The sequence below is a fragment of the Phyllostomus hastatus genome, unplaced genomic scaffold, assembly GCF_019186645.2.
Source record: "Phyllostomus hastatus isolate PE091 unplaced genomic scaffold, TTU_PhHast_1.1 phas_scaffold_193, whole genome shotgun sequence".
NCBI lineage: Eukaryota > Metazoa > Chordata > Mammalia > Chiroptera > Phyllostomidae > Phyllostomus > Phyllostomus hastatus.
The window spans coordinates 13,056,817-13,072,842 of NW_025334015.1; the positions used below are offsets into that span (position 1 = coordinate 13,056,817).

The following is a 16,026-nucleotide window of genomic DNA, read 5'->3' on the forward strand; positions in this document are numbered from 1 at the left end:
GGAATGATTAGTTGTCTTGAACTTCATTCAAAACAATTTTGTTAGATTACATTGTGACAGTTCTTATATTTGTGTGCATTTAAAAAAAACATCAAAATTGGTGAATGGTTATGTAGCCATTTTAATATTGAAGATAAAAGAAAATAGGCAGCATTTTCAGCATGTTATACTTTATTATTTCGAGAAAGGTAAAAATGCAACTGAAACATAAGATTTGTGCAGTGTATGGAAAAGGTGCCGTGACTGATCGAATGTGTCAAAAGTGGTTTGCGAAGTTTTGTGCTGGAGATTGCTTGCTGGACAATGCTACAAGGCCAGGTTGAAGTTGATATCAAATCAAGACATTAATTGGGAACAATCAACGTTATATCACGTGGGAGATGGCCGACATACTCAAAATATCCAAATCAATAGTTATTGGTGAAAATGAAAAATGTGTCTTCTTTCATTTTACAGAACTCAGACAGACTTTTTGGCCAACCCAGTGTCACCTGGAGTTGTTCTTGAGAAGTCTGATGCCAACATGAATCACATTTCTTTGTAGGTGCCCCGTTTTTCTGATAAATTATTTTTCCTCAGAGATCACATCTCTGTGGGTTTTTTTCCTTCATTTTTCCTGCCCTGCACTTGTCAGTCCTTTTCTATCTGCAAACTCCAGTTTCCACCATTGGAAGAAATTTTTTATTTTAGTCTGTTTCTATTCATTTTAAGTTATTAGACAAGTACTGGATTCCTGATTCTTGGATACCTGTGTGACTCTTAACTTTTTCCATGTCTAGATTGTTTTGTTCTATGTTCTGGGAGATTTCCTCCGTTTTATCTTGCACTTGCCTCCCTGGGGTCACTTTTATAGGCCACCTCATTTTATGCCCGCAACGGCTTTAATTTGTCCACTTTCCACAACAGTTTTTGTTTCATTGATGCACTGGCCTCCTAAACTTCTGTGGAAGTAGTTAACATTTTTAAGATTGTATTTATTTACTTTCAGAGAGGGTAAGGGAGGGAGAAAGAGGGACAGAGACAACGATTAGACACCCCCTACTGTGGACCTGGCCCCCAACCCAGCCATGTGCCCTGACTGGGAATCAAACTGGTGACTTTCCAGTTCACAGGCTGGCCAGCGCTCAGTCCACTGAGCCACACCAGCCAGGGCAGCCAGAATTAAAACGTGTCTCTAGAATCACATTTCCCCCAGGAACAGATATGTATTTTGGGAAATCAGAGATGATCCTGAGGCTATTCTCTGGTTAAGAAATACTTACCTGCATGGTCAAATGGTCACTATTTTCCCCAAAGCCTGGAAGCACTAAAAAACACCTCAGTGTGAAATCACAGAATGAGTTAAAACAAGAATGAGGCTGATGGTATGGCCTAATCTCTCATCATACTCCGATTCTCTGAATTTCAATGTCATGTTCAAGTCGAGACCTGTGGAAAATAGTAGCTAGCTATTTTAACACATAATTTCTAAAAACTTGCTGGATCACTTTTGTCAGCCTCCTTCACTGTGCTGTGAGGTGCAAGTAGGCAGTAACCCTGTCTTTCTGGTTGATCCTGGAACCCACAGTGCCTGGCAGAGAAGGCACTGGGATGCTTGTTACATGGTAAAGTCATCTGTTCTGCCGCCTGAACCTTTTACTGGTTCTGTGGGTTCCTTTTAGGCACACTCACAATATCCAGATGTATGGCTCACATGGTTAAAAAGCCTAAGTTACACTGACCTAGAGTCAGCGTCCTTTCCACTTCTGAGTCCTGTAGCGTAGAATTGATCGTGGGGGTGGGGAAGGGGTGGTGGTTGTTGGAGCCCCTTCCATTGTACTGATGAACTGATAACCTTTACCCGGGCAATCTCAGTCCAGGTAAACACCAGAGTGTAGAAACTGAATAGATGTCCTACTTCTACACTCAGAAAATGTAAGGGGGTGAAAAATGAATAGACAGCAAGCAACTATAGTTGCCCTTTTATTCTCAGATGTTATCCTTTTAAGGTGGTTCACAAACCTCTAACCATTTATTACTCTCTCCTGGGTTTGTCCTGATTCCTCCCTTACAACATAAGAGCACTTAACAAGCCAGCTCACGAATCTGTTCATTTAAGTTTCCAGCAGACTTAACATACCCTGCCCAGGTCTGAAGCAACCATTTTCTAACCCCTCCAGGGTTGTTACAATGGACAGCCCATCTCTAGAAAGGATGAAAGAGTAGTGTTTTGAACCACGTATACCTGTCCAAGCTGTGATGTCTACCCCTGAAGAGAGTTTTTGTGAACACGATTCCTCAGATCTCACTGGTTGCATGATTAAAACTCACGCTGATTGTCATCTTTAGTAATCAACAAATTTCCATTGCAGACATGCCACAGGCCTGGCCTCTCCGTTACACTAGTAAAACTGCAGATTCCTCACTTCCAACTATTTCAACTTTAAGCATTTTCTATAGCAAGATGTAGTGCTGGGTAAAATCATGTGCCCTCATCCACTCAACCTCCTTCACCTTTCTAAATGAATACTAACTTAGTTGATACACATACAAATTTCAGGTGACAAACATGTGGCCACTTCAATACTAAGCTCATTTTAAAAACTTAAACAACTACACCCTGGCTGGTGTGGCTTAGTGGATTGAGTGCTGGCCTGTGAACTGAAGGGTCGACAGTTCGATTCCCAGTCAGGGCACATGCCTGGGTTGCGTGCCAGGTCCCCAGTGGGGGGCACGTGAGAGGCAACCACACATTGATGTTTCTCTCCCTCTCTTTCCCCATCCTCTCCCCTCTCTAAAAATGAATAAATAAAATCTTAAAAAAAAACTTAAACAACTAATCTTAAGATAATCAATGATCAGTTACAAGCTGATGAAATACTGAGGTGTTCAAACCATCCCCAAAGCAACCTGGCAATTCTCTGCAATACTACTGACAAATCACCAGAGATGTCACAGAGGAGTACTGCAAGTAAATCTCATTTTAAATGATGTCTTTTACAGTTTTTTGCACAAGCTGAAAAACAATACCTACTTCCGAAATGTCCACTATTTTAAAATCTTCTACACCTTGAACTTGGTTTTCATCTCCCAGCACTGATTTTTAAATCCTTGTCTTGTACATAGTAAAGGTTTCTGTTAACCAGATGTCTAATCTCTTCTCCAATGAGAATGTTCAATACAATGAAATCTAGAAGGATCTCTCCATTCATGCATACATAGGAGAGACATACCCATAGACTTTAAAGCAAGTAATTCAACAACCCTAAATTCTCTCCGAGATGTTAACATGATCATCATAACCACATAATCCAAACTTCCTCAGGGAACATTTTCAGGACTAATCGCTCAAAAAACTGTAACCAAATTTACTCAAGACAGTCTTGGATTCTATGACTGTTTCTTGAGGTGATGGTTTGTAAATTCTGCCATCACACACACCTTGTGGGAAACCAGCTAGCGTTTAATTGTGACATTTGAAAATTATTCAAGTGTTCTGACATCTGCCCCCTCCCCCCATAATTAGCATCTGTGAAAGGACAGAGAAACACCACTCACAGGTTTAATGGGTTTAATAAGTTTACCCCGTCAGTTCCTATTTGCAGCACCCAGTATGCTTTTGAAACGCCAGACAGACCCGGCAGTGGCCGACAGTGAGTTCAGACCCGCAGAGTTTAGAGATTCAGGTTCTCCGAGCATTCTGTGTTGCAGTGGCACTTGTCCCAAATCGGTACATCCCTGTAGTGGGGGACTTTAAATGTACCAGTGAAAAAAGCTTTTTTCCCCTTCAAGGGGAAGAAAAATCACTCCTCAAAACCCAGCAGATCTGGCTGTGAGGTCTGTTCCTCCTGGCCCATCTCTTCAGGCTTATTTTTTGCAGTGGAGCAAGAGAGACCAAAATCTAACCTGAGTTACAAGAAACAAGACAGTGATGGCTATAAAGGGAGTGGCCAGGAGCAGCTGGGAGACTCCTTTACCTCCCACATCCAATATATGTGCTTCACAGAAAAACAACAAAAATAACAGGTCCACAAAATACAAAAGCTAGAATTACAAAACCCATTCATCCAAGGGTGGTGGAAGGCAGGAAGGGGAGGTGGAGGGGTAAATGGCACAGGGAGAAAAAGTGTTTAAATCAGTCCAGGCGTGGGGGCTGGCAAATGCTAGAAAAGAGCTGCAGAAAAACCTGTGGTCCTTTCAGACTGACAGGTGTTAAAAACCCACATGTTGGTGTCAGGAAGATTGTGCCTTACGTGCACCAGAGACGAAAGTCCCAGTTCCTCGTAAGGGAATATGCAGAGGGCCCTTGGCAGAGTGGGTCCCGCCTTCCCTTGGCGGGGAGGAGAACGAGGAAAGGGCTACACAGCCTCCTTCCAGTGCCTCTCATGCCCAGTGGACGGCAGGTGAGTCAGTGGCCTGTAGCAGCCTTCGGTTTGGCAGGAGACGAATGAGGCGAAGGGAACTTCTCTGAAGAGGTGGAGCTACTCAGGGCAGACTGCAGGTAGACCGTCTTGTGGAAGAGTCTGTTGCTTAAGAAAACCACCAAGGAGAAGAGGCGCAACTGGAAAAGGCTAAAACGTAAGAGAGCCAACTCGTTAGATCCCCAGTTGACCAGAATTATTATTTAACAACTGAAATATGACTACATTAAATTTAATATGATGGGGGGAAATACGACCAGTGAAATTTGATCAAGGAAGTACAGATATTAGACACAGGGATCAAACAGGCAGCAACTAAACCCAGGTGCACTGGGTCTCATCCCCACCACTTAAGGCATCAATGTTTAATGGAAATAAGGTTGTGTTTCAGATTAATTCTGATTTGAGAAGCACTTTTTATAGTTGACTTTCAGGGCACAAACGTCAAGCTATGACTGAAGACATCATATGCTGTATATGTCTCATTTTCCAGAGAGTTTCAAGAGAAGGTTGGCTGTGCCTACTAAGATACCCCAGGCACTGCTGGACAGCAAGTGCGTGCAAAAACCCAGGACAGATCAGACACCCACAGAATATGCATCCTTACTGACTTAACCAAAAGTGATCACAAACTGAGTTTTGGGAAGTGATAAAACTTTTGGCCTGTTAGTTTTACTGCTAAAGATTCACTTTAAAACACGTTGTTTTACTCTTATTATCAATAAACTCCTAGAGCCAGATCACATGGCCCCAATACCTTTGTAAGAAAGTTGGCCACTCTTACAAAAATGAGCTTAATTACATTTACAAGTGCCTTATTCAGTAAATTGTTAAACTTTAAACATATGTAAAAAAGCATTTTTTAAATAAAGACTTTATTTATTTTCAGAGAGGGGGGAAGGGAAGGAGAAAGAGAGGAAGAGACACATCAATTGGTTGCGTCAGGCATGCCCCCAACCTGGGGACCTGGCCTGCAACCCAGGCATGTGTCTTGACTGGAACTGAACCAGTGACCTTTTGCTTTGCAGGCTAGCACTCACTCCACTGAACCACACCAGCCAGGGTATATAATAGCATTGATTTTTAAAACATATTTATGTACATATATATGCATGGGAAAATTTTTGAAATATATCCCAGAAGTGTTTTTCCCCCATTAAACTGTATATTAATGTTTCCAGCAATGTAAGAGGTTATTTTTAAAAATGTCTCATTCCCATAATTATGATATTAAAGCCCCAATCCTTTACACAGAAAAATACTTTTGGCTCATACTTACTAAGCTTTGCCAGGGGTCTTTGCTTCATTGGCGCTGATAATGAATAACGGAAAGAGAATAGAGAAGAGGCAGCCACTGTAAAAAAAAAAAAAAAAAAAAGAAAGAAAGAAAAGAAAAGAGATAGTCAGTCACCTTCATAACAGTCATGACTTTGGAGAAGACATGAGAAGCCCAAAATTCCTTCGCCTCTGGCGCTAACATCGTGGCTTGATAAACTTCTAATTAAAAAAAAAAGGCAGGGGGACATCTTCCTAAACACTGGCTATGTCTAACACTGCTACAGGAGGCAGCTCGGGAGAAATACGGTCTGTAAGATCCTGCCAACAAGATGTTAATACTGACAAATGTCTATGACTATTTGTCAAGGAGAAAAATCCTATGGGTATCCTGATGGTCAGCTAGGAATGCAGAACTAGCAGAGAACCAGGCATCCAGAAGATGCTCCCTCCACTGAGCGTCTGTACTCGTCTCCTCCCAGTCCCTGCAGCCAAATCACCTGATAATGTACGAAGACTGCATCGCCGTGAGGAAAGCCAGGGGCAGACCAAATCCGAAGTAGTAAGGCCAGTTCCTCTCTATATTTGACAACCGCTGGTGCATTTCAATTCCTAAAACAAGGGGCCGATGTAATTAAAATTCATATTTCCTTTTAGTAAAATGACTAAATGTGGTAGACACATTATCTGAGGTTTGAGTTTTAGATACAGAACTGCCATTTAGAACACAGCTAAAGCATATAATTCAGAATTGTCCAAATCTGATGCACAGCTTCTATGCAAAGTCTTTACGACTCAGTAATCAGAATTCAAAGCTGGCAGGCTAAGTGCATCATGAGTTTAACTCCAACACCCTTTGTCAGGAATAGTCCTAAAGCAAAGCACGATAGCAAATAAAAAGGCAGCCACCATCTAGAAATTAACCTCTTTCAACCACACATAGCCAGACAAATATGCCAAGGGCTTTTAAAATATCCAAAAGAATCTGAATGTTCTGACATTAAATTAACTTCTCTAATTCAGAATATCTCGTGCTCATTTATGCTGACTTACGGCTCAGACCTGCATCACATTAAGCACCACAGAGGGAATGCTGCATTACTGTAACCCTGAGCATCCAAGTTAAGGCCTAAATCCCAAAACCCAAATGTAAGTCCCCCCTTGCCAAAGATGCTGCTTCCTTTCAAAGACAGTTTGCTGAGGGCCTACGCAATAAATAGTTTTAGGAAGTCTGCTTAGCAGCAGCATTTCCAAACGGGGCCTCCAAGTTCTGAGTTTCTTTAGATGGACTTACCTTTATTAAACCAACGATATTCAAAGCAATACAGTGAGTAGAGAAGGGACATATGCAGAAGACTAACCAGCTGACCAACAAGGTGGATGGGAAAGAGACTCACAAACATCCCCTAAAGAATAAACAGGGAAAATCTTAATTCTGGAGCTTCAGAGACCTAACGCGATTCACCTGATACTCTGAGTCATTACTCTCTTCCTAGATAGCCACACGGTTGCTTTTCAAGTGCCTCAAGAGCAGGAGAGTAGAGAATGCGGGCCGGGGCGGGTGGGGCAGGGGGGTGCAGGAAAGAGCAGGTACATTCATGTTTCCTATCATTCTGTGATTTTTGATTTTTTTAAATTGCCTAGTTGTTTCTGTAAAAAAAAATGATTTAAAAATCATCACCTCCCATAAAGCATACCTGCCCCAACATAAATGCAAATACCCTGTCTTTGTAAACTTCCCTCTGGTGAACCTTGTCTTTGTAAATGTGTCCATACGCCCAGAAGGCCAGCCTCACCTGGATGAGGAAAAGAGCCTGAAGCAGAAGGTTGAAGAGCATGTCAGCAATGATTTTGCTGACACTAGGGAACGGGTGAGGCTTCCTTCCTGACACTTCGAATGCCAGATCGGCTATATCCTGTAACAGAGAAAGTGGCTCACCCAAACAGGAACTGAATAGTCTCAACATCCAGCCCCAAAGCTAAGGCCACTGATCTGCCCTTGGACCTGCCAGGTGAGAAAAGCCCCTGGACATCTGGCAATGAGATGCTCTGGTGGCCTGAGACAATAATCCCATTTTACAAGAGCACAAACGTCACCCGCTGCCCGCCTGACCAAGAAAGGCTGTAAGATTGCTCCCTGCATGGCCACCAACTTCACAGGCTAAAGCCTGCCACCTGTCCACCCTCGTACTGTAGGACCCAGCCTCTATTCTGCCCTAGACCTACCTGAAACCAAATGGCATTCACAACTTTGCTAAGCACAAACAGGGGGAGCACCCAAAGAGCGCTGAAAATCGACGTGAGGAAGAATTCCAGCCATGACCAAACATCTCCGTGTAGAGAGGGATCACCTAAGAGAAGGAAAAGGAGTTATTAGTTTAACTGGAGAAGTGGAAAACCAGAAGACCAAATAGGGAGCCCCTAGTTGTGACTATTCCCCCACTCTGACTGCCCCTCCACCCCACCCCGCACAGCTTTGTTCCTTGCCAGCACGTCGCTGTACCTATTTTAGACGGTCCTACTCTTTGGAGAGACACCATATTCTGGCTGCCACTCCCCTTCAGAGTGGCCATAGATAGGGGCTGCTTACCTGGTGGTGGCTGAGATGTCAGTGACTAACAGTGCCCAATACACAGGAAACCACCTGAGTATAAACCCCAGCTCTGCCATTCACGAATGATTTAACCTCGGTAACTCACTTCCTCTTCCTCCCCATAAAATGGTATCTATTAATGATACCCACTCAAAGCGTTGTTGAGAGGTTTGAGTTAAAAACATCCCGAGAGCCTGGTACTCAGGAAGCGTCCAGTACCCCAAGGAGACAGGAAACAGCCTCCTGCCTCCATCCCAGTGGACAGCACCGCGGGCGCTCACCGATAATCTGGGCCGTTACCGACTGAAGCACAGGAATGAACACGCGGTAGAACAGGAGGAGACTGAGCTAAAGGAAAGAAGCAGTGAGGTCAACATTAAAAGCCCTTCTTTAAAATAAGAGTTCTGAGTTTCAGGGTAATTATTTTCCAGATGGAGGTGACGTTATGAATTAGAAGGCTTGAAGGGACACCAAAACTGGACCCGTGCCTATTCCCATTATTCCAACTGACAGGCACAAACCTGACACCGCCTATGAACACAGTAACACTTTTGTGGGTAGAGTAGGACTTTTCAAATAGCGTTCAGGACTAAACACACAGTAACATTTGACGAATTCAAGCTAACACCTGAAACATCTGTAAAATGTTTAAATTAAGGAAACTTGAATTATGGTGAATTCCAAGTCAAAGGAAATATTTAACTACCTGTTCTTCAAAGTACTCAAATTTCACCTAAGCCTGCGTTGGTTCTCAGTGACTTGCAGGCCATGTCTCCTGGTGTGCGCTTGATCAGATGTCAGTTCTCATAGACCGCCATGACTACATGCGGGGAGAGCCTTGCCCTTGTCCACCCGTCCTTCCCCTCTGACCCCCCATAGATGCTCTCAGCCAAAATGTCCAGTGTCAAGAGGAATTGTTAATCTGTGACAACACTAAAACTTGGAAGTCATTTTTAGGAAAAATTAAAATGCTCTCCCTTTCTTTCAGGGATAGCCGTTTATTTACACACAAGTGGTCCCCGAGTGAGAATAAAATCACCGCAGTTGCACAGAATCCTGAGTTATGTTCTTAAGCATGTATGAGCAGGTGAGAGCTACCTGTCTCAGTTTAAAGAAGACAGTTAACTATTAACAGCAATGATCTAAGGATGCTTATAAGGCGCCTGGAAGTTAAGAAAAAAGAACTTACCCAGAATACTCCGCCATTCCAAGCGCAGCACTGGAAAATTCTACTGACAATACGTGGCTCACTGGAAAAGACCACAGGTATTTAGCTCATAAGGCACATGGGCTGTTCCCGTGCTGTCACGCAGTAGCTCTCCAGTTTACATCTCTCACTGGTATTTGTTCTCTAGTACCTGTTGTTATGTTCTCCTCACGGCAATCAGTGAGAAAAGACTAAAAATATTTCCAGAGAAGCAGCTTTTCTTAACGCAAAAATTTCTTTTCCAACACCCAAGACTGGAGAAGATGAAAAGAGGCTGTCTGAGGTTCTATCAATAAATAAATCCACATAGGGTTTCCTAAAAAATAATTTTTTGTGGTTCTCTATTCACCACAAAAGATACTAAAAAAAAATAAAAAGACCATGGCATTTGAGCAAGGATTATGGCTAGAGCCTAGTTTAATTCAATGTGGGAGTATGGGGGAAAATCACTGATAACATTTTGGGGGAGAAAGTACAAAAAGAAGGGGATACTAAAACTCCAAGTCACGACACAGGGTTTTGATGGTATGCTGAGGACGGGTCGCTGCCCGAGTGCCTCCTGGGAGAGAGCTCCGATGCCCCGACACCAGCCTCCCCTCCTCACCTCTCCTGCTTCCTCTCTGTGCTCTGGGCCCTCCTCTGCGCCAGGGCACTGCCTGCCCTTCTCCGACGCTGCTCCTCTCTCTTTTGCTGAATTCGCGCATCAAGCTTTGAGATGGTACAAATTCCCCAGATGGAGTCTTTGATTCCCTATAGGCAAGAATATTAGTTTTAAAGAGGGAAAATTATGGATCAGAGAATACTTTCCAAATTTATATGCAGCAAAGTGAAATCACAGTAGAAACCACTGCATTTACTTTGCTATGTGGCTTAAGGGAAGTTTGATGTTTTAAAAAAGGGAATTCTCAATTTGCAGAAGAGTTGCAAGAACAGAAAACTTCCTAGTACCCTTTCCTCCAGATTCACCAAATTAATATTTTACCACATTTACTATTTTTTATATATATATACACGCTTTTTCCAAATCATGAGGTTCCTCTATCATGTCCCTTTGTTTTTAATTCTTCAGTGTGCACTTCCTAAATAATGAACAATAATATTCTTTTATATCACTACAAGGCAGTTATCAACCTAAGAAATTTAATATTGAAATACTTTAATCTTACAGTCCACGTTGCAGTTCTTCCATTTGCCCCAGTACGTCCTCTGCAGTATGTTCCCCCTTGAGCGTCAGACTTCCGTTCAGAACCCTGGGTGTATTCAGTCTGCCACGTCTCTCTAGTGTCCTCGGCTCAGGGACAGCTCCTTAGCCTACTCTTCTTTTTGAAGTATACAGGCCGGTTATTTGGTGGTATTTCCTCAACTTAGGTTCGTTTCCTCATGACTGGGTCCAGGTCACACATTTGTGGCTGGACTATCACCTAACTGTGCTCTCCCAGGTATTACATCCAGAGGCACGCAGAGTCCGTCAGTCCTTGCTGGTGGTGTTAATTCTATAAACTCAGTCAAGGTGTTATCTGGCTTATCCTTAATATGGTTGCAGGTTGTTCCCCTTGCAACTAATTTGTAATCTGTGGACAGCCACTTCTGAGACCATTCGAATGCTCTGACCAGCCAAATATCCCACTCAAAGTCCTCTTACCTAGATTCAGCATCCACCGACAATTCCTGCCCAAGTCAATCTTAAAGAACGTGGTTGCAAAACAGTGGTTTTCTAATCCCTCCACACGAATCACCACTATAAAGCCAAGTTACTGCCCTCCCTTATACTCTTCCAATATCAATCAAATGCCTATAGTATGATCAATGTCCTGTACTAAACTAGTGACACAAGGATAAATTAAACGCTGACTTCTAAAAAGGACCAGGGCTAGACCAAGGTTAGAGAAAGACACAAAGAAATACTTACTGTGAAAATGTGAAAAGCTGCAGGAAAAGAATAGGCCAATGAGACAGAAAGAGCATGGCAGTACAGCTGGAGGAAAATGTCCTTAAAGAGTGCACTGGGGGACGGGGTTGTTACGTCTATAAAGACAGTGACGGAGGCACTTGCCGACCACACTGGAAGCGCTCCAGCAGCAGGAAGGTTACTGTTTACTGCAAGCACCAGAACCGCACTTCACCCAGTGCAGGCCCGCACTCTCTCACCTACCCATCCAGATACCAAGCCATCTTCAATGAGCCAGACACTGGCCGCGTGGAAAAGCTCAAGAAACAGAACTTGGCAGGAGAAGCATATAAGTAAACAGCAACAAAAATTACAGTTTAATTAAGTGCCACAACACCTATGTCCAAAGCAGAGCTATAGCATGGGGGTGTTTGATTTCAGGAAGCAACAGCACACAAAGGCAACCTGGAGGCTGTGGCCAGCCCGGGCTAAGGAAGGCATTTTCACTTACTGCTATTGGCTACAACACATTTTGGAGATAATTGCCAGGATACAGAGAATAGGGCAAGTGTATGAACTACTGACTGATAAGATCATACATTGGCATGGCTTGCACCTGATCTTTACCTATAAGTAACTTTTAGTCTCATTTTGCTTTTCACTTCTAAATTTTCTAAAAATAGTTTAAATATTCAAGATAGTTGAGTTCAAAGGGCTGAGGGCCTAGCATGTGCTGGAATGCAGACAGAATCCCCACCTGAGACACTTGAGTCTCGTGGGGCAGACAGACATGTAAAATGCACAGTGCAGAACGGACCCGGGGCTGAAATGTTATCACACCAGAACAGCAAGACGAGGAGGTACAGGTATTAAAAGTGGATCACATTGCATGATGTCTCTTTGGCCCTTCCAAGACCTTCAATTTCCCTTTAACGCAAAGATAATAAACTTTCAAACATTCCCATTGAGAAACCAATTCCCAGCCCCAGCCCCCGCCCCCGCCCTTCCCCTTCAGAGGCGGCCTCTCTCCTGCTCCTTGGAATATAGCTAGAGGGGGGCACAACTTGGACATTAGGCCTCAGACATCCACTGCAACAGAAGTTCATGCTACTGGAAATTTGGGTGGCTAGGTTCTAAACAGATCTTTCTGGGACGTTTTCCTGAGCATCACCATCTGCACCTCATAGAATGGAGGTGGGGGTTTCTCTAATGTAAATCCAAATGAAACAGTTTAGGTAACAGTAACGTAACCAATGTTTGCCACTCCGTTTTGACCGACACATCATGGTTAGAGAAGATGTTCACAGTGGCAAACCCTAGTGAAGTATACAGAAGAACTGTGTACCATTTTGCAACTATTCTGTAAGTCTAAAATTATTCCAAAATAAAGTTTAAAAAAAAGGCTCTGGACCCAAGCTGGCCAGAATTCTAATACTGGAGACACTAGAGAGATCTACTGAGCTTCTGCGAGATGCAGGATAATGCCTGTCTCTTGAGAAGAGTGGATTAGGATGAAAACCTCTACATGAAAGACCCAACAAATACGATATCAATTCTAAAACACTTAAAAGACTTCCTAGTCAGTTTCCACAGCAAAAGGATCAAGAGGTGGCTTGACGTACTCACCCTGGCAAGGTCCTGGAGAAAGGTTTTGACACTGTCGGCCATCTCTCCACCACCCACGCTACCAACTACATAGAAGAGAGAGAGGCATCCCAAAATCTTTCATCATGAAGAACCTGGAAACACACAGAGCATAATGGGGGGGGGGGGATATTTACCTAAAGATAAGTTACTTCATGTACATTTCTGCATGATGCCATTTTCCACATACTCGTGTCTCTAATAGGAGGACTGCAGACTCCAGCACTGAGACACCAGGACAGTGAATGAAGTAAGATTATCCCTGTAACTACTGCCATCTGCAATTGATAAACTATTTTGTACTCACTTACCACCCTTTCCCTTTCACAGAGTACATTGTTGTGGGACTAGCAGTCGCCTCACTGGGACCTGCTGTCATTAACTGCCTCCCCTACACATTGCAGTATCCTCTTACGCTGTATTTATGCTTGACGTACAACCTCAAGCACTTGAATGAAAGTACAAGAGCAAGATGAAAGTTCTAACAAAAACTACTAAATACGCACTTCATATACAAGGCCCTCCAGCACACAGTTGCATTTAAGGTATGATGTGAAATTTCCCACCCTGACCTCCAAATAGGTCTCTGTATGCTTTCCAATTTTAAATATATTAACATACAAGTGCCATTTTAATAAGCATGCAAGAAACAGTGGATTTTAAACTAAGTCAAAAAAGTTCACATGCATAAATATTCCTTAACTCACTATAGCTTTCCCATTTTATTTCTCAGCTAAATGAGAAATCTAGCTTCCAAAGTTAAGAACCTGAAAGTCCATATGTATAAACAGTCTTAAAACCTATGTTCCCATTTACTGTCTTTAAGGGGAATGGAAAATCCATTTTCAAAATTTTATTAAGAACTTGGGATTCCAAAGGTGTCAACCCTGACTAAGCCATCCTAGGGTATTGTCAGTTCAGAGCTAGATCATAATGACGGAATTTCACAGGCAGCTTGTTTAAACCTCAAATTTCAAAACAACCACACTTTCCCTGACCTACAACCACTCCACCATCCTGTCCCTAACTGACCCTACAGGACTACTGCTGCCCAGAACTTAAAGAGGAGGGAATATAACAGCAGCGGGGTGACTTGCACAACACAGAATGAACCCCTGCCCCTTAGGTCAAATCCTACACAGATGCACTCACTCAGGTAGAGTGGTTTCTAGGGAAGAAATTGCTGTTAAGACTCCCAATTAAAAACAAATACAAAAGCATCTCAGAGTGATTACTCAGTGCCAGGGGAAAAGTAAAATGTCCAATTTTGACACACAGACACTAGTTTGTAAAAGCCTATCATGAATTCACTCTTAACCAGCTACTTCCTAATCTGTACAGTAAGGGTATTAAAATCTTCATTTTTTGCTTTTAGTATAACATGCAATAACATGAAAACAGAAAGTCCTCCATAAACATAATCCCACTACAGCATGAGCTAGCTTGGGAGCCTGAGGAACCCAAAAGCCAATGACTCCGTCTGGATTTCTCAAAGGGCAGAGAGCCTGAAGCATGTCAGGCCCAGTCCAGGACAGCTTTGTTATCTGAACCATGGCCATTAACACCTGGCTTCTGCATGTACCAAGTGGCAGGTTACCTACTGACCAGCAGTGGCCTTTGAGAGACAAGTCACTGCAATTCTATGTGGAGATCCTAGCAGTCATCCTAAAGGACTATCTGGTGAATTATCGGTTTGACAAATTGCTGGGGCGTGGGGAAAAAGTAACTTGTCACAATTTGAGACCACACAGACTTAGGGGGAACACTCCCACTAAACTGGAAGGACAGGCGATGCATCTAGTTCACATCAGGTTACAGATGGAGGAACTGAGAATCCAAAGATAAATCGCCTAACCCAAGATTACAGCAAAGTGAAAGGTTAGAGCAAACTTGAAAACTCTGGTGTTCCAACTCATCTGGACCTTTACTCCAGAGGACTGTTTACCTGGAGCATCCCACGGACAAAATGTTTCTTAATCCTGGCAATACACCTGGCCATTAAATGCTCCCCATTCACTGGAATTTGGGAGGTATCTAGTGAGGCACTGACCCCAAGTGCGGAAGGCAGGGAGCGGTCAGACTCACTCCAGGTGCAGGAAAGGTGAGCACCCTCCTTTTCACAGGCTCCTGGAATAATGGCTCCAGGTCCGCTCGGACGCGGCTCCCCACAGTTCCTTGGCAAAAACCGAATGAAAGCCGTGGTCTTCCTCCGCAGCCACAGCTGGGCACCAGGCGCGGAGCCGCTCACCTCTCATCTGGGTCACACGGAGCCTAAGGACAGCCGCGCCGCACCTGGGCATTCTCTTTCCAGCCGGGGGACCCTCCCGGAGTCACTCCCGCAACCACAAGACCCCGAGCTCGGGCCCTGCTGACTGCCCTCAGGGCTCTCACCACACTCTCCTTACACCCAGGGCCCTGTCACGCGCCAGTGGCCTGGATCCGCGGAGACTTCACCTACCCGGCAGCTCAGCCGCCTGGGCTCGGCCCGGCCCCGGCCCGGCCTCTAGCCCACCGCCGGCCGCTCGGATCCTCTCCGCCCGACCGCCGGCTGCCGCACGGGCGCTTCCAGGGCCGAGGCCACTGCGCCCGCACTGGGCATGCCCAGGCCGCGCGGGGCGGTGGGAAGTCGACTGGCTGGGAGCCCAGCTGCCCTGGGCAGAGGGGGCGGGGCCGATGCGGCAGAGGGGGCGGGGACAACACGATAGGGGCGGGGCCTAGCTGCGCCTGCATTGGGCATGCCCGGTAGGCAAGGGGCCGGGGAAGTCGGTGGGAGCCGCCACAGCCGAGGGGGAGGTGTCGCCGCGGTCTTGGAGAAAGCGAGGGCGAGCTGCTCTCGCTTTGGGCGTGCCTAGGCTGCACGGGTACCCTGGGAAGTTGGGTGGGCACTGAAGAGAGCCGCGAGGGCGAAGGGGGCGGGGACGACATGGGGCAAAGGATCCTGGGAAATCCAGTCAATCCGGGGCCCAGCAGGTCCCCGGCCTCATCTGGGATGCCCGGGCTTCTCCGAACTCTTCCTTAC

General features: G+C 44.7%; 1 protein-coding gene across 4 annotated transcripts; it reads right to left on the reverse strand.

Annotated features, from left to right (window-relative positions):
- Positions 1-3,533: 3,533 nt before the first annotated feature.
- EI24 (EI24 autophagy associated transmembrane protein) lies at positions 3,534-15,647 on the reverse strand. 4 transcript variants are annotated; one of them, XM_045860257.1, is made up of 11 exons: positions 15,466-15,647; positions 12,990-13,102; positions 10,080-10,225; positions 9,458-9,518; positions 8,550-8,616; positions 7,902-8,026; positions 7,472-7,591; positions 6,970-7,081; positions 6,176-6,287; positions 5,680-5,754; positions 3,534-4,550 (listed from the first exon to the last, which is right to left on the reverse strand). In XM_045860257.1, the coding sequence occupies exons 2-11, from the start codon at positions 13,029-13,031 to the stop codon at positions 4,388-4,390; spliced, it is 1,023 nt and encodes a 340-aa protein (XP_045716213.1). In that variant the 5' UTR covers positions 13,032-13,102; positions 15,466-15,647; the 3' UTR covers positions 3,534-4,387. The 4 variants fall into 4 exon arrangements, with proteins under 4 accessions (XP_045716213.1, XP_045716216.1, XP_045716215.1 ...); XM_045860260.1 differs by lacking the exon at positions 15,466-15,647 and adding an exon at positions 15,256-15,446; XM_045860259.1 differs by lacking the exon at positions 15,466-15,647 and adding an exon at positions 15,093-15,228.
- Positions 15,648-16,026: the final 379 nt, after the last annotated feature.

Coding starts and splice junctions, on each gene's coding strand:
- EI24 (XM_045860257.1), bottom strand. CDS start 13,031: ATGGCCGACAGTGTCAAAACCTTTCTCCAGGACCTTGCCAGG. Junction 10,226..12,989: donor TTCTCCAGGACCTTGCCAGG/GTGAGTACGTCA, acceptor TCTTGCCTATAG/GGAATCAAAGACTCCATCTG. Junction 8,617..9,457: donor GGAATGGCGGAGTATTCTGG/GTAAGTTCTTTT, acceptor TCTTTCCTTTAG/CTCAGTCTCCTCCTGTTCTA.